At 39.0% G+C, this 26,839-nt stretch overlaps 1 protein-coding gene across 2 annotated transcripts in view; it reads left to right on the top strand.

The window, feature by feature from the left end:
* Positions 1-26,839, top strand: part of GOLPH3 (golgi phosphoprotein 3) — a 53,286-nt gene extending 26,447 nt beyond the window's left edge. Inside the window, exons 2-4 of one of the 2 annotated variants that reach the window (XM_060092760.1) lie at positions 9,525-9,656; positions 15,075-15,189; positions 24,925-26,839. In XM_060092760.1, the coding sequence (XP_059948743.1) occupies positions 9,525-9,656; positions 15,075-15,189; positions 24,925-25,349 (672 nt within the window). In that variant the 3' untranslated portion in view covers positions 25,350-26,839. The remainder of the gene's footprint in view (positions 1-9,524; positions 9,657-15,074; positions 15,190-24,924) is intronic. The other variant, XM_060092761.1, reaches the window with a different exon arrangement.

Below are 26,839 nucleotides of genomic sequence, written 5' to 3'. Positions count from 1 at the left end.
TAGTAGTTGCTCTATGGATTACAATGTGCATCTTTATCATACTCTTCTTTAAAGTAATACTCACTTAATTCCAGCAAAATACAGAAACTTTGCTCCAATATATCTTCATTTACTACCCCCCCTTGTGCATTATTGTCAGAAATATTATGTTTATGTGTTATAACCCAAACAATACTGATTTATACTTACTGTTTTATGCAATCTTTTGCTTTTAAATGAGTTTTTAAAAGCAAAAAGAGAAAATATATAGTCTTCCTTGTTTATTTACCTTTGTGTCTATCTTTACTTCATATGGATTTGAAATACTGTCTGATGTTACTTACTTTCAATTAGCAGGACTTGTAAGGCAGACCTGCTAGCAACAAATTCAGCCTTTGTTTATCTGTGAATGTCTTTGTTTCACCTTCATTTTTGAAGGGTAATATTGCTGGGTGTAGATTCTTGTTTGATAGTTTGCTTCTTTCAGCACTTTGAGTATGTTATCCTAATGCCTCCTGGTCTCCAGTATTTCTAGTGAGAGGTTATCTGGTAATTGTATTGTTCCTTTTTATGTGGTAAGTTGTTTTCTCTTGCTGCTTTCAATATATATTCTCTTTGTTTATGTAACAGTTTGACTGTGATGCATCTAGGTATGATGATCTCTTTGTGTTTATCCAGCTTGGAGTTTATTGAACATCTGGATCTTAGTTGAATATTTTTCACCAGATTTGTTTTCAGTTGTTATTTTTTCTGCCTTCTCTTTTTGAGACTCCTGTAACTGTTGGGAGGCTTGCTTGAACATTTTAGTCTCTGAGGCTTTCCTTATTTTCATTCTTTTTTCCTTTTGTTCTTTAAATTCAAATTCAAGTTCATTGATTCTTTCTCTCTCATCTCACATCTACTGCTGAGCTCCTCTAGTAAACTTTTCATTTCAGTTGTACTTAAAAAAAAAAAGTTTACTTATTATTTATTTATTTTTGACTGCGTCAGGTCTTAGTTGCGGCACATAGGATCTTTTGTTGTGGCACACGGGCTTCTCTCTAGTTGTGGCGTATGCGGGCTCAGTAGTTGTGGCACGGGCTTAGTTGCCCTGAGGCACGTGGAATCTTAGCTCCCCGACCAGGGATGGAACCCACGTGGTTCCCAACCACTTGATCACCAGGGAAGTCCCTCAGTCATACTTTTTTTCTTTTTTTTTTTTGCGGTACGCGGGCCTCTCACTGTTGTGGCCTCTCCCGTTGCGGAGCACAGGCTCCGGACGTGCAGGTTCAGTGGCCATGGCTCACGGGCCCAGCCGCTCCGCGGCATGTGGGATCCTCCCGGACCGGGGCACGAACCCGCGTCCCCTGCATCGGCAGGCGGACTCTCAACCACCGCGCCACCAGGGAAGCGCAGTCATACTTTTTAACTAAAGAATTTCCATCTCTTTACTGAGATTCTGTATTTGATGAATCATTATTTTTCTTAATGAGTCATTGTCCTTCTTTCCTTTAAGTCTTTAAATATGGTTTCCTTCAGTTCTTTACCCGTTATTTGATAGAATGTCCCTCAGTTTGAATTTGTTTGATATATAAATGATTATCAATGTGTGTCTTAATGCGTGTGTGTTTTCTATCTTTTAAGGTTGGGGCTGTCGGGGTTTCATTTGGATGAGATTAATTGGAATGTGGCACTTAAAGTGTAAGTGGTATTTGATAATTGCAAATCCTGATTTGTTCTTTGGCAAATTGGATAGTTGGGTTGGGGGACTGCTGTTTGTTTTCTCGTGAGCAGCAGCCCTTCTTGTCATCATCACACTTACTGGTTTTCTAGTAGCAACTAAACGTTACATTTATGCACATTTGAATTTCTTGGCCACACATAATATTTTTTAGCCTGCGATGAATATTTTAGTTACAGATTCTATACTTGAATTACAAAAACCTTTGCCAGATACCACTGATTTATTATTTCATTAAAGTCCTTCTGGTATTACTAAAAGTCAGTTGCTTGCAAGAACAGAAATCTCCAAGTAGCCTAAGGAAAGGAGACAGGTGAATCTCATGGAAATAAGGTTTAGGAGTGCAGCCCAAAGATACAGGAATGCTTCTGTTGTTAGGATGCCATGCTCTGTGTGTGTCTGTGTGTTCTCTGTGTGTATGTCTTGGTCTGCCTCACATTGTGTGTTCTCTCATTTCTGCTCTGCATATCTCTTGTATACTTTTCTGTTTATCATTGTTCTCTGGTTGCATTTGTGCAAAATGGCCAGTGGTTTCTGAATCCACATAACAAATTACATCTCCAGTGCCCATGAGCATGTAACTGATCCAGCCTCTGTGGGCCAAGTTCAGATTCCCAGGAGGAAAACTTCAATGTGCGCATCCTGGTCCAGTTAGATGTGGCAGAGTACAGTCCTCTCTTTCTGTAAAATCTGTAGTTGAGGACAAGTTTTCTAAAAGGGGGATGTGAGCCAAGAGTGGCCTCAGTTAGTACAAATTTTGGATTGAGTTTGGTAGTAAATCCCAAATGTTTTTGGAAACCTGATATTTTCTTTTGCTGAGGAAAGTCGATGTAGAAAGCCATTTCTGAAACATTGGTCACAACAGAATTCAACATTATAGGTTGTTTTTAGTGATTTCATTTTGAAATACTTTGTGCATAAAAACAGAAACATAGCTGGTAAAATATGAAAACTCCTCTGTGTACCTTGTACATATATTGACAACTAGTAATTATTTTGAATTGTTAGGTGTTTGTAGTTTCAAAGTCTGGGCTCTTTAGGCCTGTTCTGTATGACCTCCCAATTCTGGTTTACTTTGTAGTTCTTAGATCTTTCCTTTCCCTTTTCCTTTTCTTTTTTCCTTTTCCTCTTCCCCTCCTTCCCTCCCTTCCTTCCTTTTTTTTCTTTCTTTCTTCCTTCCTTCCTTTCTTTCTTTGGGTATATATTTATTTACTTTTTTTGGAAATATAGTTGATGCACAATATTATGTTAGTTTTAAGTGTACTACCTAGTGATTTGACATTTTCATATATTATGAAATGATCACCACCTAAGTCTAGTAACCATCTGTCCCCATACAAAATTATTACAATATTACTGACCATATTTCTTATGCTGTATATTATTTATTTAATAAATTTAGGTTTGTATCTCTTATTCCCTTCACCTATTTTGTTCCCATCCCCTTCCCCTCCAGCAACCACCTGTTTGTTTTCTGTGTGAGTCTGTTTTCATTTTATTTTGGTTGTCTTATCTTTAGATTCCACATATAACTGAGATTATGTGGTTTTTGTCTTTCTCTGTTTGACCTGTTTCACTTAGTGTAATACCCTCCAAGACCATCCATGTTGCTGCAGATGGCAAAATTTCATTCTTTTTTATGGCTGCATAGTATTCCACTTTATATGTATATATATGCAGTAATATGATAAAGAAAGACAAAATACTAGAAGTAGTAGAAACTTTCAGTGATATATATATATCACATTTTCTTCATCCATTCATCTGTTGGTAGCCACTTAGGTTGCTTCCATATCTTAGCAATTGTAAGTAGTGGTTCTGTGAACATTGGTGTGCATATATCTTTTTGAATTAGTGTTTCTGTTTTCTGCAAGTAAATATACAGAAGTGAAATTGACTGATCATATGGCAGTTCTATTTTTAATTTTTTGAGGAACATCCATACTGTTTTCCTTAATGACTGCTACAATTTACAGTCCCACCAACAGTGCACAAGGGTTCCCTTTTCTCCACTTCCTTGCCAACACTTATTATTTCTTGTCTTCTTGATGATAGCCATTCTGGCAGGTGTGAGATGGTATGTCTCATTGTGGTTTTGATTTGCATTTTAGTGATGTTGATTATATCTTCATGAGTCTGTTGGCCATCTGTATGTTTTCCTTGGAAAAAATGTTTACACAGGTCATCTGCCCACTTTTTTTTTTTTTTTTTTTTTGCGGTACGCGGGCCTCTCACTTTTGTGGCCTCTCCCGTTGAGTAGTACAGGCTTCAGACGCGCAGGCTCAGCCGCCATGGCTCACGGGCCCAGCCGCTCCGTGGCATGTGGGATCTTCCCGGACTGGGGCACGAACCCGTGTTCCCTGCATCGGCAGGCAGACTCTCAACCACTGCGCCACCAGGGAAGCCCCTTGCCCGCTTTTTAATTGGGTTGCTGCTCGTTGTTTTGATGTTGACTTGTATAAATTCTTTGTATATTTTGGATATTAACTTCTAATCAAATATATCATTTGCAAATATATCCCATATAGTAGGCTGCCTTTTTTTTTTTTTTACAATAAGTAAAGTGCCTTTTTTTTAGATTTTATTTTTGGCTGTGTTGGGTCTTCGTTGCTGCACGCGGGTTTTCTCTAGTTGTGGTAAGCAGGGGCTACTCTTTGTTGCAGCACCTGGGCTTCTCATTGTGGTGGCTTCTCTTGTTGCGGAGCATGGGCTCTAGGCTTACGGGCTTCAGTAGTTGCAGCACGTGGGCTTAGTAGTTGCATCATGTGGGCCCTAGAGCGCACAGTCTTCAGTAGTTGTGGGGTTTATATGTTAATACAGAAGGGTTTTATGTATTATTACATATAAACATTCTCTATGCATATCTATTTATATAATTTCAAGTTAGGGTCATACTTTATATATACTATTTTGTACCTGTTTTTCATGTTTTATTTATATATATATATATATATATCACGTTCTGTATTTTTTATTCTGTGCTTACATTTTATTATTTATTTATTTATTTAAGATGTTGGGGTAGGAGTTTATTAATTAATTTATTTTTGCTGTGTTGGGTCTTCGTTTGTGTGCGAGGGCTTTCTCTAGTTGTGGCAAGCGGGAGCCACTCTTCATCGTGGTGCACGGGCCTCTCACTATCACAGACTCTCTTGTTGCGGAGCACAGGCTCCAGACGCACAGGCTCAGTAGTTGTGGCTCATGGGCCCAGTTGCTCCGTGGCATGTGGGATCTTCCCAGACCAGGGCTCGAACCCGTGTCCCCTGCATTAGCAGGCAGATTCTCAACCACTGTGCCACCAGGGAAGCTCCCATTTTATTTTTTATATGTGTGTGTGTGTGTTTATGTTCTATGAAGGAAAATCACATAATACTTTTGGTTGTATACCTCATGATGTTTGTACACTATGTTTTAAATATTTTATTGCAGGTGGCCAGGCTTTCGAGTTCAGTTTTTTTTTTGTTGTTGTTGTTCTCTTCTTGGTTTTGTTGGAGGCTTGTGAGCTGCACATGGTATGACTTTTGAATGTGCCTGTTTTGATTTTCTAGCAGCGCAACTCACCAGGAAAACTGTATTAGGGTCTTAATGCTCCCGTTTATTCTTGTCTGTTCCCCTTGTTTTGGACGCATGAACCTAATGAAATCATGTTTCTCTGGATTCTGTGAGGGCAGTATATGATCCACCTCTATTTGGCATATCTCTGCCTCTCCCATTCTATTTTAGGAATAGGAGCTGATTCTGATCATAATCTTGAACTTGTAGGGCCCCAAAGTAGTTTTTTTTTTTTTGGCTGTTGTCCAGCCTCCATCAGGACCCAGTTGAGTCTTCTACAGTGAGTGGGGGACATCCTCAAGATCCTGTGGCTACTAGTATTCCCGGCGCAGTGCTGTTTCTTCATCAGTAAGTTGATTGCCTGGCCAGTGGTTCTCCCTTGGTGTGACCCTGAACTTTGAGCACTAGTACCCTATCCTTGGACTAACCTGGGATATGAAGCTATTTCCTCCGTCGCTGGTGGTAGAATCTCATACCCGTTGGGGGGTCTGAAATGATTATTGGCTTCCAAGCACAAGAGCTGTGTAGTGTCACTGAATACATAGTCATAATTTGTTATAATAATCATCACTGCTATTTCTTTCTTTCTTTTTTCGGCCTTGCTGTGCAGCTTGTGGGATCCTAGTTCCCAGACCAGGGGTTGAACCCGGGCCCACGGCAGTGAAGGCACCGAGTCTCAACCATTGGACTGCCAGGGAATTCCCCATCATTGCTGTTTCTTTACTCTCGCACAGTGTGGTTGCACACGTGGCTAGTTGTGCTTTCGAACCAAATCGTCAACTGCTTGATGCTGTCAGGTCTTCCTCACCTATTTTAACCATCTTTTTTAATGTGGCTGGCTTGCCTTTTTGACAGATAGGGTATAAGATTTTTACTGGGGCATAAACACATTCATGCCCTGAATATATAACCATCCTGTTTAGACTGCAGCTTCTTGTAATTGTTCCAGGGAGTAGTGGTTTATCTGAGGACAGAATCCTCTGGGCAGTGTGGTTGTTACTGACCTGCTCTTATGAAATCGTTTCCACTGAGAAGTCAGGTGGGTTGATGGCATGCCTGGATCTGGATGTTCCGTCACCCAGTCTTGTTCCACGTTTTAAGATGCCCAGTAGCTGACGTGGTAGGCTCTAGTTCATCATTACACAGCTGGGCACCTGTGAGGCCTATGCCACCTGTCTCTTCCCTCTTCCGTGGGTTAAGGTTAGCTCAGTAGTTACAATACCGTATTTCCTTTAATCTAAGGTACCATCTGTTTTAAAATGCATTCCAATCTCAGAGATAAAACTTTTTCCCTCAGTTTTATTGAGAGATAATTGACATACATCACTATATAAATTTAAAGTGTACAGCATCATGGTTTGATTTACATATGCAGGCATACCTTATTTTATTGTGCTTCACAGATATTGTATGTTTTACAAATTGAAGATTTGTGGCAATGCTGCGTAGTCATGGTTAACATTTTTTAGCAATAAGGTATTTTTTAATTAAGGTATATACTTTTTTTTTAGACATAATGCTATTGCACACTTAATAGACTACAGTATAGTGTAAATATAACTTTTATATACACTAGGAAACCAAAACATTCGTGTTACTTGCTTTATTGTGATATTGGCTTTATTGTGGTAGTCTGGAACCAAACCGCTGTTATCTCTGAGGCATGCCTGTATCATGAAATGATTACCACAGTAGGTTTAGCATCCGTTATCTCATATGGAGATACTAAACTTCTAAAATACATGTTTGGGGATCCGTGAAATCTAGTTGTAAGGTTAACACTGGAGATGAAAAGATGTAAGGGCTCTTTAGCACTTGGCAAGGCCTAAGCTGGTGCTCTGGCTTCTCAGTAGTTCTGCTCACATGTGTTGTGACATGGATTCACTGCAGAATCTTGCTGGCCTAGGTCATGACCAGATTCACTTGACTCTTTTCCAACATACTGCTTTCCCTCTAATAGACATAATTCTTAAGGATGGCGTTGTCATTTTATCCAGTAATGCCATAAAAGTTTTTAATTTAACACTGCCCTTTTTAGTACCCTTTCTCCCCCGCCTCCTACCTCATGCAACTTGCTTAATTCCTGATCCTACTTTTATGATACAGATTTTAGCAGGTGTCATCAACATACTGGACTGTTCTGTTGCTTGGTATGGTTTTTTTGTTTTGTTTTGTTTTTAATTAATTTATTTATTTTTGGCTGTGTTGGGTCTTTGTTGCTGCGCTCGGGCTTTCTCTAGTTGGAGCGAGCGGGGGCTACTCTTCCTTGTCGTGCGCAGACTTCTCATTGTGATGTCTTCTCTTGTTGTGGAGCACGGGCTCTACGCGCGCAGGCTTCAGTAGTTCTGGCTCGCGAGCTCTAGAGCACAGGCTCAGTAGTTGTGGCACACGGGCTTCGTTGCTCCGCCGCATGTGGGATCTTCCCGGACCAGGGCTTGAACCCGTGTCCCCTGCATTGGCAGGTGGATTCTTAACCACTGTGCCACCAAGGAGGCCCCTTGGTATGGCTTTGATGGCTTCATTTATTTTTGGAATATTGCTCATGTGTCCCAGAAGCTTTGCTACAGAACTGTCCGCGCCCATTTGTCTATTTTCCCACACGAAATCAATTCTGTTTAAGCATGTGTCTTTTTATGTTAATGCCCAAAAGCTCTTCATTAAATGTAGATCTTTGAAGTCTGTTATTAAAGACCCCATTTTGTTAACATCTCTGGGTATGCCATTAACTCTGAGAGCAGTTGAGGCTGAGGTGTATTTCGTTCTCTGCTAGCAAATGTAAGCTTCTAATGAGTACTGTTCATCTGAAATTTCCAGGCTGCAGAGACAGGGCATGGTCCTGTCTACATCCATCACTGTTTTATGAGGTGTACTCTATCGTTTATAGTTTTTAGAGGCTCACCTAGGAACTCCGTCTGTATGTCCAGGCCAGTTGAAGCCCAATAGCTGTAACTTTGATTTTATGTGAATCCATTCCTAGGCTTCCTAGGGCTTTAATTGTTCTGGATGGATACAGAAGCCATCGATTGTACCTAACGTCTGTAAGTTACTGGTCTTATTAACCACTTAGCTGATACCTGGCAGTCTTAATTTAATCAGATCCCTAACACTTAAGTTTAAGAGGATTCCCTCAAATGTAGTCAGTGTTTGCTTTCCCTGCCTCACATTTAAATCTCCCTCTTTGAATTGATATTTTTGTTTATCTCCTTGTGGCTCCCTTCATCCCAATTTTTATTTTCCCAAAGGCTTCATTCTCAGAAGTGGTAGCTTTGTCATTTAAGTCCTTGTGTCGGTGGTGAAGTCCCATGGACCGTGATGGTCAGTCATCTTCTTAAATACAAGCTGACCACCATGACCTGGCAACGTACCAAGACTGACCTCAAGAAAGTACCGAAACCAAGGGTCTAGGCCTCCCTATTCCTGGCCCTCCATTCTTCAAAGAATCCATTGACCTGTTCTCCCTCCCATCAAAATTATATGTTACCTTGTTCTGAGCCTTAACCAGAACCAGTTATTGCGTCTGCTTTCTCTTCAGAGTTGGGTACTTTAAACTAATAGCTGGCAACTCTGCTGGCAAAGTTCATGGCTTCATAATTTGGAGAGTCCCAGTTATTAGCTCTCAAAGAGTGCCCTGACTTTATCTGGTGATGCCTGTTTCACTTGAGAATTCCCAGATCCCTGGATGTCTATCAATCTCATAATGTCTGGCTGTTTTTCCACCTTGGATGTTGCCCTTAAATTTCTTTTGGTGGGGTGGGGGAATCCGATCGCTTTACAGTTTGTTATTCAGAACTTTAGGCATGGCCTCATAGGTAAGTTTTCTGATATATTCTTCCAAATTTAACCTTGTATTTTTATTGTAAACAGCATTGAACGATGTTCTAATTCTCCATGAGGCTACATTGGGCTAGATTATTTTTCCTGAGCTTCTTAATTTGCCCACGTATACTAGTAATAAACGACTATAATCTAAGGTTAACTGAGTGGGTGGGCCCTGATGCCTGCAATCTGAAAGAGCCTAATTAGCACATAATTTAGTGAGTTCCAAAGTTATTTGTTGTTTATCTACATGTAAGGAAAGTGGTGAAAAGACAGTAAGTCCCTGAAAATCCTAGTTTAATAATGTATAGTAACTGTATTTTTTCAGTATTTTAATTTTAATTATGGAAAGACATGCAAGGTAAAAGACACAAGAAGTAACTTTGGCTCAAAAGTATTTCTGTTCTTGACTCTGAGTTCAAAGTAAATTAGCTCTTTTGTTTTCTTTTTTAAATAGGGTTACACATCATTTTGGAATGACTGTATATCATCTGGATTACGTGGCTGTATGTTAATTGAATTAGCGTTGAGAGGAAGGTTACAGCTAGAGGCTTGTGGAATGAGACGTAAAAGTCTGTTAACAAGAAAGGTAAGAGGGGGCCTATATAATATCTCCTTTTTAAAGAGTTTGTGCTGCCTAAAATTGAAGACTGTTTCTACTAATAGTTTTCTTTTTTATTGAAGTATAGTTGATTTACAATGTTGTGTTAATTTCTGCTTACAGCAAAGTGATTCAGTTATACATATACATGCATTTTTTAAAATATTCTTTTCCATTATGGCTTATCACAGGATATTGAATATAATTCCCTGCGCTATACAGTAGAACCTTGTTGTTTACTAATAGCTTTCAAAAATTAAAGAAGAGAAGTTGATTTTAAAGTTAAGTCTTTATTGATTCATGTTTCCATATCTTTTCTTGCATCCTTGGGTTTTTGGTTCTTTGCGCATAATGAGTAATGTAATTCATTGTTAGGATCGCTGGCCATTGCATCCTACATATTCAGAAAGACTCCAAACTTTATTTGCTGCTCCTGAAAGCCATGATTTGGAAGACTTGACGTAACTACTCAAAAGTGGTATTGTGCAAATTAACTATCCGTAGGCTGTTGATCTTTTTGCCAGAATACAAATAGTTTTCAGATCTCTGCCTCTCCACTGTGAAGGTCTGTGTTAATAGAGGTATTATTGACTAGTTTTTAGAATTTCTAACTTTAACCTCAATCTAAAATATTCAAGACTCTTTCTCTTCTAGTCTGTCATTGTTTCTTGGGGGACGTGGGGTGTTTCAAAGCTATTTTTTCCTTAATACATTGTCTTATGATGAAATCCAAAAAGTTTTAGGTGAAAACTGAACATTTTTTGATTGATATGCCAGAGAGAGTAATAATCCTATAGGAAAGAAAGGAATGTATTCTTGAAGGTTGTATGCCAAGTAAACACGGTATGGCAGAAAATACTCCTCGTGGAATATTAAAATTAAATCTAGTCATTTAGAGTCAAATGAGCTGGCATGAGATTAGTTTTGAAGTTACTGTTTTAGATATCTATGTCATAAAGCAGAATAAAGTTTTTATTTGTTTTACTGTGCAACCATAGATTTATGGAGGACAGAAACCTTAAGAATTTGTCATTATAATTATCGATGAAATATACACATTGGTTACTACTAATAGTAGAAATTACAAGTAATTTTACATTAATGTTATGGAGCCCTGACCTAAAGTGAAAAGATTTTGATACTGTTTGTTTTTTTTGGAACAAGAACCAGTTTTGTGTTGATTATCAACAAATTGTTTGCTCTTTCGTTCATTTATTCATTCATCATTTATTTATTTAGTGCTTAAGTCTTCCATGCATTGTGCTTGACTCTGGGGATACACTGGAGTCCAAGAGACACATGTTCCCTGCCTGCATGGGCTTTTTACTTCAATCTGCTTGTTTGTATGATCTTAACTAGGCAGTTGATAGTCTTTTGGAAAAATACTGCAGTATGATTTAATCTATTCATTTAAAAATAATGATTGATTATATTAAGATAATACATACATGATAGTTATAAGATCAAATTGTACTTAAAGACTTACAACAAAAAAAATAGCAATCTTCTACCTGCCCTTCCCCACTCCTTAGTCTTGTATCTGGGCGGCAGCCATTCTCAGTCCTTGTATTAGTTTTGTAAGGCTGCCTTAGCAAATTACCACAGACTTGGTTGCTTGAAACAACAGACATGAATTCTCTTTACAGTTCTGGAGGCCACAGTGTGCTGTTCCTTGCCTCTTCTAGCTTCTGATGGCTTTGAGGCTTTCCTTGGCTTCTGGCTGCATCTCTCTCTGTCCTCTGTTTTTACATCACCCTCTCCTTTGTATGTCACTCATAAGGACACTTTCATTGCATGTCGGGGCTCATCTGGATAATCCAGGACAATCTTATCTCCAGATCTGATTTAACTTAATTTTATCTACAAAGATTTATTGGGGATTAGATTCTGGGGGTTAGGACATGAACACCTTTTGGGGGTCACCATTCAGCTTGCTACAGTTTTCACTTATTTGGGCATTTACCTCCATATTTCTAAATAAGCTTATACTGCCATTTCTTGATAAATCAGTTGGAGATGCTCTTTACTTACTTACATCTATTACTTAAAATAGATGGATGTTTGCAGGCCTTCCGTGGTGCCGCAGTGGTTAAGAATCCGCCTGCCAATGCAGGGGACACAGGTTTGAGCCCTGGTCTGGGAAGATCCCACATGCCACGGAGCAACTAAGCCCGTGCGCCGCAACTACTGAGCCTGCGCTCTAGAGCCTGTGAGCCACAACTACTGAGCCCACGTGCCTAGAGCCCATGCTCCGCAACAAGAGAAGCCACCGCAATGAGAAGCCTGCGCACCACAACGAAGAGCAGTCCCCGCTCACCGCAACTAGAGAAAACCCGCACACGGCAACGAAGACCCAGTGCAGCCAAAAAAAATAGATGAATATTTGGCTTTCTTACGTACCACTTTTTACCCCTACCTTTCAATCTTCCTAATAGAGTTATATCATAATTTTTGGCAAAACAGTAATGATTGTTTTATATTGTTACAACTATATTAATACTGTTTTCTGTACAGTTAAGTTATATCCTATGATTTCCTTTCTTAGATAGTTTTGTTTTTTTCTAGTGTTAATCCCTTTTCTTAAAGTTTTCTATGTAGCTCTCCTTTTTTCTTACATGCTCCATCAGAGAAAAGTTAGATTATTAATTTTCAGATGTTCAGATACATCAGATAACTCCATTAAAATTTGCCTGTGTTCCAGTCTGGACTGGTTATGCTTTGGTTCTACTGGGACTTCCTGTCACTTTTTTTTACTGCTTTCAGCCCCCTGTTTTCTGGATCTAATGTTTTCTTCCACCCTCGTGGGAGGAAAATGTTTTGAGACTTTGTATGCCTGAAAATTCCTTTATTGTACCATATTTCTATTTGACAGATTGGCTGGGAATAGAATGTTAGATTTTTCCCACGGAATTTTTAAGGCATTTCCCCATTGTCTTCTAGTATACAGAGTTGCTGTTAGAGTCTGATGCCCTTCTGATTGTCATTCTTTGTATGATACCTGTTTTTTCTTCTCTGGAAGCATTTAAGATCTTCTGTTTATCTCTAGTGTTCTGAAATTGTGTAATATGCCTTGATGTGGGTCTTTTAAAATTCACTATGCTTGGGCTTCTTCAGTCTAGAAATGTGTGTCTTTTGATTTTAGAAAGTTTTATTTCTTGTATCTTCACTCTGTTTCTAGAACTGTATAAGGTGGAGTGGACCTCTTGGCTGTTCTTTATTTTCTTTCTGATTTTTATGTTATTTTTCTTTCTGGTTTGTTTCCTAGCTTTTTTGAGATATAATTGACATTCTCTTGGTCTCTCTTACCTTTTAATCCTCTGTTGAGTTTTTTATTATGGCTTTCATGTTTTTGATTTCCAGGAACTGTTTTCTGTATCATGGCTTCTTATTCTTGTTTTATGGATGTAAGATTTTCTTTTAAATCCCTGAGGATATTACTGCTCTTTTGAGAATTTTCTTTATCTGTGTTATCTGTTTCTTCAGTTCTTATTTTCTCTTTTGGTCTCTTCCTTGTTGAAGACTTTCAAGTGTCTTGTCATCCTTGGTTATTTGTTTATATTTAAGAATGAGGCTTGTCCTCCAAGAAGAAAAACGCTAAATATAAATTATATGTGTGGGCAGGAATATTTACTAGTGGGCCACACATTGCTGAATTTTGTTAAGGAGTTGGAACTTGCTCTGAGTTATTGAAGAATTTTAAGCAGAAGCTGGAATGTCATGATAAGATTTACCTTTAGAAAGATCCGTGAGGAGTATGGATTGAAAAAGGCTAAAACTAGTTCAGGGAAGCTAGTTAGGAAACTTAATCCAAGGAAAGTTAATCAGATTAGGTAGATTAGAATGATTGTAGAGGTGATGGAGAAAAATAGTCCATCTGAGAGAGATTTGGGGGGCAGAATTTCATAAGAAAAAAGATCCAACTATACCCAGCTTATTGTTACCGTGAGACCATTCTCAAAGGGGTGGGCATGCACTGGGTGTTGAGGCCAGATGGAAGTAGATTTAGGGAGTAAGTGAGAAGTAAGAAGTGGTGGCATGACCATAGCATATAGACATACAATGTTTTCTCCCGAAGTTCTCCTTTCTTTTTTCTTATTCTCTCTGACCCCCTCCTAAAAGCATGGTCTAGAATAGTACTTTCCAATCAAACTCTCTGTGATGATGAAGATGTTCTGTATCTGCACTGTCCAGGGTGGTAGCCACTAGCCACATGTGGCTATGAGCCAGACACTTGAAATGTGATTAGTGCAAATTGAGACATGCTGTAAATAAAAACACACTGGATGTTTGAAGACTTACTATGGAAAAATAAGAATGTAAAACAATCTCAATTTATTTATTACATGTCAGTATTTTGGCTATGGTGGGTTAAATCAGATATATTAAAATTAATTTCACCTGTTTTCATTTTTTAAAAATATAACTACTAAAAATTCTAAAAATAGATTTGTGGCTTGTATTTCTGGTTCTAATTATATTTCCATTGGGTCATGTTGTCTCAGATACTGTATTTTTTTTTTTAACCTTTCATAAGATTGAGCAAAAAGGAAAGGATGTATTGTCAAGGACAAGTTTGAGGGAAGACTCCCATTTTTAAAATAATACTGTTAAATTTCATAACATCTTAACAGGTAATGTAAAGTAATATAACAAATTCCACTTTGATATTATAGAATTTCAACTAGAAATTTGTTGTTTAGCCAAGAATGTTATTGAAGGCTATAAAGATCTACTACTTGTTTAAAGCAGTGTAGCGTTTCGTTCTCTCATACCCTACCTCTGGTTTTTCTACTCTTAAAGTGGATTCTATATCCACCTTAACTTAAAGTTTTGTAATATTTAAAAATTTTGTGTAATCAGACCTTATTGGTATTTTCAAGGATTCTGCTTATGGTCACAGTTTTGAGAAAACTTTCTCATCCCCTCAATTATATTTCATATTTAAATCTTTATCTTTTATTTTGGTATAAGCTCTGAGGAGCCAGTTTTATTATCATATCTATTGAAAAATTAATTTCTCTACTGATGTGAGATGCCACATTTATTCTATATTCAATTCTTATGTATAATTGAGTCTGTTTCTATAACTAATAAATGTTTAAAAAGTGAATTTCTGGATCAGATAGCCCAAGGTTTAGCAATAAAAGGAATTATGATGAGTATAAACTGTTCTACCATTTTGTTTTCCTAATTATTGCACAGTAGCTAAATTTTCGTTCATGATTGTGGCTAATCTGGTTAGGTTAAATATTGGATTTCCTTAGTATGGAATTAGTTTAAAATCTGAACTTTGATACTGTATGAACACTTGGAGCTTTAAGCATAATGAAGTGTTTGCATAATTGTTTAAGTTTTTTGTTTAAAAAGATCAAGTAGATCATGTGATTCTTGTTGATTACATTTTAGGTGATTTGTAAGTCAGATGCTCCAACAGGGGATGTTCTTCTTGATGAAGCTCTAAAGCACGTTAAGGAGACTCAGCCTCCAGAAACGGTCCAGAACTGGATTGAATTACTTAGTGGTAAGCTTCTGTGTATAAACTAAAAACTGAATTCTCTGAAAGATTTTTGTAAAAGTTTAAAATCCTTTTGAAAGGAACTTAGACAAAATAGCCAAGAGCTTGTTTAGTTAGTTGGGCAATCTGGAAAGTTAATCAGTCACTAAATAGGGAAAATAGTGGTTTTTAAAATTTCATCACCTTTAACAAAACTGAGCAGATGTGAATCAGGTATAGTACATATTTCCTTAGCTTCCTTAGCTCCTGTCATTCTTTATCAAAATTACTTCATGCTACCTTATTCTGGATAGGCTAGGTTAAGCTGTGGTAACAGACAACCCTAAAACCTCAGTGGCTTAAAACAACAGTTTATTTCTCACTCATACTGTAAATCGGTCACAGGCCACTTCATTCTCACTTTGGCAGCTGGGCAAATGGAGCTGCCACCATCTGGAGCACTGTCAGTCACTAGTGTAAAGGAAAGAAGAGAACAACAGATCACCCAGGCTCTTAAATTTCTGCTCAGAAATGACGTGTGGTGCAGGTTTCATTGGTCAGAGCAAGTCACATGGCCTCCCCTAACTTTAAGGAGACAGAAAGCGCAGCTGTAGGAAGGAACACCTACTTGGTTGATAGCACTAATGACTACATTTATTTTAAAGTTATTTGTGTATTTGTCTAATCTTCTAGATAGTAAACTCCTGGAGTATAGGACCTGAGTTAGCTTGTTGTTCCTCTCTACTGTTACGTAAAACATAACTTCTGCATACATCTATGCTCATTTCATTTCATGTTCAAATATATTGCTATTTAGACTTTTAAAAACGTTTGGAGGTTGTCAGAGATTGGTAATTAACATGATGTCATTTTTCTCACTTATAAATAGAGTTTCTAAAGTAATAGTTGTATTATGAAGATATTCTTATATCAGTAAAAGATTGAGTTTTGCGTGTTTGTTTATTTATAATGTGAATACACATATTCCAAACTTAGGTAGTAGGACAATAAATGGGCACTTTATACTATGGCAGGGTTCATTCTTCCTTCTTACTGGTAGAGAACATAAGCTTGTTCACAAGTTTGTCTTGATAATTTTTTTTTTTTTTTTTTTGCGGTACGCGGGCCTCTCACTGTTGTGGCCTCTCCCATTGCGGAGCACAGGCTCTGGACGTGCAGGCTCAGTGGCCATGGCTCACGGGCCCAGCCGCTCCGCGGCATGTGGGATCTTCCTGGACCGGGGCACGAACCCGTGTCCCCTGCATCGGCAGGCGGACTCTCAACCACTGCGCCACCAGGGAAGCCCTGTCTTGATAATTTTGAGAGTTTTTTTTTTTGACCACCCTCTTGTAGATCTGCTGATAACTTTCTTTTTACCTCATTGAGTAAGAGAAACTTGAATGTGACCCTTTTTCCTTCTTTGTGGTTGTGATATTGATGTCATATTCAATTGCAATTTTTTTGTAGGAAATCTTTTTAAATTACTTTACCCATTTGATGAAAGTTTGTTTGATTAACGCTAGGTACTTACTCAGCACATACCAAGACTGTATGTCACAGTGCTCAGAACATTGTCAGCACTCTTTGGGTGAGCCTTCCACCTATTCAGCAAACTGTGGCCAGCTGACAAAGACTCAGTGAGGGTATGATGTTAACTCCATATGTTCACTATTAGCAAATATGATTTTTTGAGATAAAAATAGAAGTGCTAATACCTTCTAACTGATGGATCGTTTCTACATTCTCTGGAGTTCACTGGCCTAAGCAGTCTTTGTGTTGTGCTCATGTTGTGCTGCTGTTGTTGGCCATTACCACTTCCGGTGGTGCAAATTAGAATTTGTAATTAGGTTCTCAGCTGACCAAAAGGAGGGTTTCTCAAGTTGTAGTTACTTTTTTGGGAGGTAAGTCAGGTAAGTCAGAGTGCTAAAGTTCTTTTTATGGAATATAGTTTGTCTTGCCTTAATGTCAATGTTTTTGATATCCACTTTGGTGCCACTTCGCACGTGGAGGTGTTTACAGATGCTTCATCCATCAACAGTCTCTTTATCTTACATCATATATGTTAATGGCACATTGGGATTGGGTTAATAATATATCTTAGACCACTGGACCACTAGGGAAGTCCCCAGTTGTGTATTTCTAATAACAGATTAATAACAGATAAGAGTTTAACAGTATGGTTCTCTGAAAGTACAGTAGCCCGGAGAAAAGAAATCCTTGGGAGCTTTAGTAGTTGGAGGAAGTTGAACTTGGATTGGGCCTTTGAAAGGTAAAAATGAGACAGAAAGAAGGAAGTGTTCCTGTTCAGAGGGATTAGAGGGGGTGGTAAAATTGGTGGACCTATCCGTACACAGTTAAGTCTGTACTTGTTACTAGGTTTTCAAAACTATGTATTGTACTGTATTGTTGAGGGATACGTGTGTAGGTGGTGAGACTATATGTAAAGAAAAAAGAATGATTAACCTAAGTTTGTTTGGTGGTTTCCTCTGAGGCAGAGAAGACACAAGGGAAGCATCTAAGGTCTTGATGAAGCTTTCTTCTTTACCTGGGGTGGGAGGATGGATACCCAGGGGTTCATCTTACTGTTACTTACAGTGTGCACATATACATGTTAAAATTACTGATATTTAAATATTACTTATATATCTTGTTAATTTAAAAAATGAATAAATATGTGTATTTGAGGCAAAGAGTAAAAAGTTTAAAGACTACTTTCTGTTTTCAAGAATAGTATTTTTTGCTTTCTGAAGTCTTAAGACATGTAACTGATCAGTTTGGTCACAAGGTGTCGCTAGACTGCCAAATTTGTGAACAAAGCTGCTTTTTTTTGGTAACATGATGTCAAGGAAGATGGAAGTTTTTTGTAGTGAAGTTATTTAGGTGCCTGCCAGTATGTCATTTTCACTGAAATAATTGTTGGGCAGTGGGATATAAACAACCTTTAAAGAACTTTTCCTCTCCGTATATACTTCTCACAGTTTCCTTTATAAAAGAGTGAACTATAAATAAATTCTATACATTGAAAATTTGCTTGTATAACTTATAAAGTCTTTTTTGCATAGTGAGTAATTTAGGATGAATGACAATATGGATCACAGTAACATCTTTTAATCTAGAATTTTGAACATTATTCCTCCATTGGGGGTTTGTTACAGTATATTTAAAAGATATTCCACATTCTGCTTAAATTGAAGCAGCTAAATCTTTTAGTAGATAGTACAGGTTAAACCTTTATTGTATCTTCTCTTCACTTAACCAACTCCCCTCCTCCCATCCCAGTTTATACTGGTGTCTTAAGTATGCTAATCTCAGGGGTAACTTTATTCTTTGGATTTAGATTAATTTGGTTCTTTTAAAATAAAAGACAGAAGTGTAAATCAACTAAAATTTTAAAATTTAAAAAACAAAAGCCCGAAGAGAAAAAAATAAAATAAAAGGCAGAAATGTCAGGATGCCAAGACACTTTGACCACTCAGTTATTTATTTATTTATGTTTGTTTGTTTGTTTATATTTGGCTGCATTGGGTCTTTGTTGCTGCGCACGGGTTTTCTCTACTTGCAGCGAGCAGGGGCTACTCTTCATTGTGGTGCACAGGCTTCTCATTGCGGTGGCTTCTCGATGCGCAGCACAGGCTCTAGGAGCACAGGCTTCAGTAGTTGTGACGCACGGGCTTAGTTGCTCCACGGCATCTGGGATCTTCCTGGACCAGGGCTCAAACCCGTGTCCCATGCATTGGCAGGTGGATTCTTAACCACTGTACCACCAGGGAAGTCTCACCACTCAGTTATTTTATTGTGCCTTTTTTGGGGTGTTCAAAATAGTATCAAACAACATTTACATATTACCCATACTGGTTCAGCTTTCTGCTTACAGAATTTTTTCATTTTTAAAAAATATCTGAGGAGGGCTTCCCTGGTGGCGCAGTGGTTGAGAGTCCGCCTGCCGATGCAGGGGACACGGGTTCGTGCCTCGGTCTGGGAAAGATCCCACATGCCACGGAGCAGCTGGGCCTGTGAGCCATGGCTGCTGAGCCTGCGCGTCCGGAGCCTGTGCTCTGCAATGGGAGAGGCCACAACAGTGAGAGGCCCGCGTACCGCAAAAAAAAAAAAAAAAATGAGGAAATCTGAATAACATTTTTGTTGGAGTGGGCATACAAGATTTGCCCTTTTCCAGGGAACTGCATCAAAAGATGATGATGTCTGGGGCTTCCCTGGTGGCGCAGTGGTTGAGAGTCCGCCTGCCGATGCAGGGGACACGGGTTCGTTCTCCGGTCTGGGAAGATCCCACATGCCGCGGAGCGGTTGGGTCCGTGCGCCATGGCCGCTGAGCCTGCGCATCCGGAGCCTGTGCTCCACAACGGGAGAGGCCACAGCAGTGAGAAGCCCGCGTACCGCAAAAAAAAAAAAAAAAAAAAAAAAAAAAAAAGATGATGATGTCTGAGTCCTTTTTTGTTACTTCCTCCGAGGCAGAAATGATTGCCTGTAAGAAGATCCAGTCATAAATCAAACACAGTATTTGAAGGTTGGTCTGTGTTCAGGCTCTTGTCTTTCTTAGTAGCAACACTAAACTAAGGTAGCGTATTTTGGATTTGAGGAATTTGTCACAGGAACTTTGTAATAAGCATTACTTGTTCTCTTGGGTGCAGTATGTACGATTTAATTGTGGATAAGGTGTGGATAAACCTTATTACATGACTTCAGTACAATAGACAGTAAGTTATAAGCTGCTAATACCATTTATTTCCAATGAGAGGAAAAAAATCATTGTATAGCAGCATCAGAGGGATTTCTGGTTTTTTTAGGTCTATAAAGAGAAATTGACCTATAAGTTTCTTAGAATAATCTTAACCCCCACCCCAACAATTATTTGAGAATAGATAGCCAAGATGTTTTCTGAGACATAGAATAACTTCCTAATTGACTAGTGAGTTGCCAGGGAATAGTACTTCTTTGATAACTGACATGAGTATAGTTAATTAATTAACTTTGGATTTGAACTATAGTTTTTTATGGGCTTTTACATAAATTTGGCTATTGATTATTTTGTGTTTATTAGTTTGAATTTCCAAAAGTCATTTAAGAATGTCGGAAAACACAACCTAGCTAATTCTAGCCTGGTGCCTTAGGCTGCCTACCACGTGCCAATGATACTAGAAAACACAAAGCAGGGCTTCCTTGGTGGCACAGTGGTTGAGAGTCTGCCTGCCGATGCAGGGGACATGGGTTCGTGCCCCGGTCAGGAGGATCCCACATGCTGTGGAGCGGCTGGGCCTGTGAGCCATGGCCGCTGAGCCTGCGCATCCAGAGCCTGTGCTCCGCAACGGGAGAGGCCACAACAGTGAGAGGCCTGCGTACCGCAAAAAAAAAAAAGAAAGAAAAGAAAACACAAAACAAAACCCAAACTGTCGGGTGAAAGTTACGGCAGGCATTTATTGGGGAGACAGTGTGTTGGTACAACAATTGAAAAATGAAAGTCATAACTAACCTTTGAAAGATGCGTGCCCTAAACATCAAACTCAAGTAATTTCTTATTCCTCTGGGCTCTTGGTTCATATTGTTTTTATGGCCCTATTTTCATCTTATTCTAGCCAGTTAAGTACAGTTAGTTGTTATATTATGAAAGTTCCCTTCATTTGATTTAAAATTTCTAGAGTTAGAAATGTGTGTTACTAGGACTTCCCTGGTGGCGCAGTGGTTAAGAATCCACCTGCCAATGCAGGGGACACGGGTTCAAGCCCTGGTCTGGAAAGATCCCACATGCCACGGAGCAACTAAGCCCGTGCACCACAACTACTGAGCCTGTGCTCTAGAGCCCGCGAGCCACAACTACTGAGCCTGCATGCCACAACTACTGAAGCCTGCGTGCCTAGAGCCCGCGCTCCGCAACAAGAGAAGCCACCACAGTGAGAAGCCCGTGCACCGCAACGCAGAGTAGCCCCTGCTCGTCACAAGTAGAGAAAGCCTATGTGCAGCACCGAAGACCCAACGCAGCCAAAAATAAATAAATTAAATAAATAAATTTTAAAAAAAAGAAATATGTGTTACTAATGTCTGCATTCTCAGTACCTAGTATTTTTTAGACCATTATAAATAGGATAAACTCTTTCTGCCAAAGTGCTGATTCTGCACATGGATAAATAATAATAGCTAACATTTATTGTGAGCTTACCATGTACCAGGCTCTATTCTAAGAACTTGATATGTCTTTAACTTAATCCTCATAATAACCCTTGTGAGCTGGAAAGAGTTGTTTTCATTGCTTTACAGATGAAAAGACAGAGGAATAGGTAAGAAGCGTTGCCCAGGGTTGCACTGCTAGGAAATGACCAAATTGGAATTCAAATCCAAACAGTCTGGCTCCAGACCTTGCTCTCATAACCTATTATGCTGTGTAGTGCTTCATCAAGTAACTATTAATGATTTCTCTTTTTTTGTTTTTGTTAATGATTTCTTAACATTAAATGTAGGTGTGGGCTAATTTAACACCAGAAATTGAAAGTAAGTAGAATTTCATTTATTATTGAGTTATAGTTTTCTTTTATACTATTAAGTTTTAAAATCTAATAGGGCCCCAAATATATTTCAGCTCTTTTACTTTTTGAAGTTATCAAGGAAATTGAATGCAATGATTGTTTTTCTTTTTGTGGAAGCTGATTTGCCAGGGTTTTTTATTTGAAAAGGTTATCTTGTTTTCTTTATTTTTATTTTTTGCTTTTAATCTTTTTGGCTGTGCCTCGTGTCATGTGGGATCTTAGTTCCCTGACCAGGGATTGAAGCCGTGCCCCCTGCAGTGGAAGCATGGAGTCTTAACTACTGGACTGTCAGGGAAGTCGTGGTTATATTTTCTTTAAATGTAGAAGATGACTTTCATAATGATTCATGGTACCATTTCTTCATTATTTAATTGACAGTTTTTTTTTCAAGTCCCTAGTTTTACAGCGTGAATAACAAAATGTAAAATGGCAGTTCCAGATCATTTAGCCTTTAAAAAAGAAAAGCTCTCATTTTCTCTTCATTGTGCTCATGTTTTCCTTTAAATTATTTAGATATTTATAATAGCCATTTTAAACTCCTTGTCTGCTAATGCCATTGTCTTTGTCATTCCTGGGTCAGGTCAGATTTGGTTGACTTTTTTTTTTGGTTGTGTGGCATGCGGGATCCTAGTTCCCTACCCAGGGATCGAACCTGCGCCCCCTGCAGTGGAAGTGCAGGGTCTTAACCACTGGGAAGACACCAGGGAAGTCCCTGTTTGACTGTTTTTGTTGATTTTTTTTCTCCCCTTAGTTTGGGGTCACATTCTCCTGCTTCTTCACAAGTCTAGTAATTTTTATTGGATGCTGGACATTGTGAATGCTATGTTGTTGTGTGCTGAATTTTGTTTGTCTTTAAAAACTGTTGAAATTTGTTTTGCTAGGCAGTTAAGTTACTTGTGGATCAGTTTGTTTGTAAGCTTTGTTAGGCCAGGTCTGGAGTAGCCTTTACTCAAGGGCTAGTTTAGCCCTATTACTAAGATGTGATCCTTCTGGAATCCTTTCTGAATGTCCTGGGTGTTCAGTGAGACCCTTCCACTGAGTCTAATTGCAATTCAAATTTTCCCTAGCCCTGTGTGAACTCTTGGAATTGTTCACATTACAACTTCCTTGATTTTTTTTTTTACCTTGTTCTGTGGAGTTTCTCACCATAACACATGTGGCTTTGTTTTTAGCCAGACTCAAGCGAACACCATGCAGATTTCTAGAGCTCCTATTCTGCATAGTCCCCTCTTCTCCAGTGCTCTCTGCCTTGCATATTCCAGCTGCCTTAGCCTCCCCCAGCTCTGATCTCTGCCTTTTTACACAGTGTGAGTCCTGTGCTCTACTTGAGGTCTTCTGTTCTGCTCTGCTGCCTGGCATGTGCCTTTGGGTAGTAAGCTTGGGCAGTAGTAGGGCTCAGTGAGGTTTCTCTCAAAGGTCACAGCTCTGGGCTGCCTTTTGACTAGCATCTGAACAGTTGTTTCATATATTTTATGCAGGTTTCTAATTGTTTAACTCCAGAAGGCAAGTCCAAGACTGATTACTCAATCATAGCCCCATGTTCTTCAGTGTTAAGTCATATGGCAAAATAATTTTGAATACTAATACATTTTAAGGCAGCACTTTCCACTAGCGCTTTCTGCAACAATGGAAATGTTTTATTTCTGTGATGTCTGCTCAGTAACCTCTAGCCCCACTTGGCTATTGAGCACTTGAAACGTGGCTAGGGCAACTGAGGAACTGAGTTGTTTTCCCTGCTTATTTATTTGGCTGTGCCGCAGGGCTTGTAGGATCTTAGCTCCTTGACCAGGGATCAAACCTGGGCCCCCTGCAGTGGAAGCATGGGAGTCCTAACCACTGGACTGCCAGGGAATTCCCTGAGTTTTTTTATTAATTTAAATTTAATAGCCCTATATAGTTAATGGCTGCTGTAGTAGACAGTACAATTTGTTTTTTCTCAATATTATAAAATTTCAGCTTTTGCATATAATAAAAGTGCCGGTGGTTGATCTCTAACATGTCCCAATTTAGAAAGTTACTATAGTATTTTTTTCAAATTACCCAAATAGTTACATGTTCATTGGAGATTATTTGGAAAATACAAAAAGTACAAAAAAGAAAATTTGTCACATATAATCCCCCAAATAATCAAGATTAATATTTTGATGTACTTCCTTCTAGTCTTCTATAAAGAAAAAAATTTTTAGTGAAAAATATTTAGTTTTTAGGGTTTTTTTTTTTAAGATTTTTTTGATGTGGACCTTTTTTTTTTTTGCGCTACGCGGGCCTCTCACCGCCGTGGCCCCTCCCGCCGCGGAGCACAGGCTCCGGACACGCAGGCCCAGCGGCCATGGCACACGGGCCCAGCTGCTCCGCGGCATGTGGGATCCCCCCAGACCGGGGCACGAACCTGTATCCCCCACATCGGCAGGCAGACTCCCAGCCACTGCGCCACCAGGGAAGCCCTGATGTGGACCATTTTTAAAGTCTTTATTGAATTTGTTACAGTATTGCTTCTGGGCATTTTTTTTTGTGTTTTTTGTTGTTGTTTTTTGGCCACAAGGCATGTGGGATCTTAGCTCCCCGACCAGGGATCCAACCCGTACCTCCTGCATTGGAAGGCGAAGTCTTAAACCACTGGACCGCCTGGGAAGTCCCTTGGTTTTATTTTAAGCATTTCTGTCTCAAAGGGAAATACGCATAGATGACAAGATTAAAATGATGAAAATGTTTTGTCCTTCTATAATTAGGTTTATATTATTTGTCAGCAAAGAATAGGATTGCCTAAACAGGCTTTCCCAGCTTTATAGGTCAGGTATATGTAGCAGTTAAGGAATAACTTATTAATCAGGAAACTTTTTAATTCTTTTCTCTTTTTGTTGCAGATGGGTGTTTAACAGAAAAGAAATCTTATATTTTGCTAGTGGCTGCTTTTTGACAGTAGCTAGAGAGAAGCCAAACATAATTTAATATTGATATTTGGCTTATTCCGCATTAGGGGAACTGGTTTGGAGACCGCTTTCAGCTTGAGTAACTGTTGTGCCTGAAAATCATGTGCCAGGTGCTTAGAAACCAAAGGCCTGGCCATCAAGGGGTTCATGGTTTAGTTGGCAAGAAAACATAGTTGGATTTTCTTCTGTTTCTCTGGAGGAAAAAAAGTCAAATGTTGCTGTTCATTTCAACAGTACAAAATTTAATAAGATTAGCAGATAATATCTGTCATTTCTAACTTTGGGAATCTTTCTTTTAGGTGAGACATGGAATCCGTTAAAATTGCATTATCAGTTAAGAAACGTGCGGGAACGATTAGCTAAAAACCTGGTAGAAAAGGGCGTGTTGACAACGGAGAAACAGAACTTCCTTCTTTTTGACATGACGACACATCCCCTCACCAATAACAACATAAAGCAGCGCCTCATCAAGAAGGTGCAGGAAGCCGTTCTCGACAAATGGGTGAACGACCCTCACCGCATGGACAAGCGCCTGCTGGCCCTCATCTACCTGGCCCACGCCTCGGACGTCCTGGAGAACGCGTTCGCGCCCCTCCTGGACGAGCAGTACGATCTAGCCACCAAGCGGGTGCGGCAGCTCCTGGACTTAGACCCTGAGGTGGAGTGTCTGAAGGCCAGCACCAACGAGGTGCTGTGGGCGGTGGTGGCCGCCTTCACCAAGTGACCCTGCACAGAACCGAGCGTCCTCCTTTCTCTCGCGGGAACCAGTCGTTTTTCTTCCAGGGACTCCTGGTTTTCTGCAGTTTGTACTTCCCACACTATAATTGGCTTTTGTTCTATGAAATGGTGGGTGGCTTTTTCTTTTGTGTATGTATGCAGGATTCTGCTGGTACGAGAGGCCTTCCTCTTTCTGTTGTGAAAAAAGTTTCACCGCCATACTGGCATTCCATTGCTCGTTGCCATCCTCACTGTTGCCCATCTGGGTTCTGGTGTGCTTTGACCGTCAGAGTACCTCCAGGTTCCTCACACGCACATCTTTTGGATTACCTCAGGTTGAGTTTCTCCCACATGTGCATATACATCTCGCATTCTGCCTGCAATTCAGACAGAAGTCACAAAAAGGCCTTTAACTCACCAAAGGTAAATATCTGTATCTATTAGGACATTTTATACGTAGACCTCAGTTGAGATGTATACTTAGCAAAATTATTTTTAAATTGAAATACACAGTAAATAATATAAAGTGCCCCTTGGATCTTGCTTTCCATGTAAATCTATTGTATTATTACACTTGTCATAATTTTAACTATTAAATCATAAAGGTCCAATTGTTTCACACAGCCAGTTTGGGATGAGCTGCATTCCAGTTATGCTGTATATAGTTTGAATTATATAGAAGTTGTTCCTTCTTCTGGCCACCACTGCCCATCTTAGTATTTTGCAGGGTTTAATTAGTTGTACACCTGGTGCCCCTTACTTGCTACAGTCATTGTAATTTGATGGCAAAATAGACCTCTCATCACTGAAGGAGAGAGAAAACATGTGTGTCTAATTGGTCCCAAGATTTTTTGTGCCATTCATGGTACTCTTTGCCTATGCATCTCCTTTCTGGAATTTTTTTCAGTCTTATTATTTTTATCATTTCTGTAGAGAAGAGGCTTGTGACCAGTACTAATCTTGAGTACAGTTTTATCTTTTTCTGTCCACAAGTAAATTAATGTCTGCTCTTAAATAAATATCTACTCACACTTTCTTGGGGGAAAAAATCAGATGTCAGCACTAGCAGATGTTGCATGTAAATCGTTAGCAAGTAACGACTACAACTCAGATGATGAAGAGTTTTGTAACAGAAAGCTCTGCTATGTTTTAATTTTTATATACAATTATGATAATTAGCACATTGTAAGAATATAAACCTTTGCTTTTTAGAGTTTATTTTTACTATTTCTTTATCATTGTTTATCGTATCACCATTGGTTTCATAATGTAAATACTATATATTGAACAAATTAAATGTCAAATTTTTTATTACCATAGTTCATGTTACTAGTGGGGCTTTCAGGTGTTCAGAGACTTTTTTGGTTAACATTCAATTCAGAAGTACTAGATGGTGTATAACTCTAGAGTTGAATTTTAAGGGATTCCCTAATATGTATACTATCTTTTTATCTGAAGTAATAAATAAACTATGATCTTGAAAGTGCCTGAATCAGA

This window comes from Mesoplodon densirostris, chromosome 3, assembly GCF_025265405.1.
Source record: "Mesoplodon densirostris isolate mMesDen1 chromosome 3, mMesDen1 primary haplotype, whole genome shotgun sequence".
NCBI lineage: Eukaryota > Metazoa > Chordata > Mammalia > Artiodactyla > Ziphiidae > Mesoplodon > Mesoplodon densirostris.
This window is presented reverse-complemented; position numbering and strand designations above follow the sequence as displayed.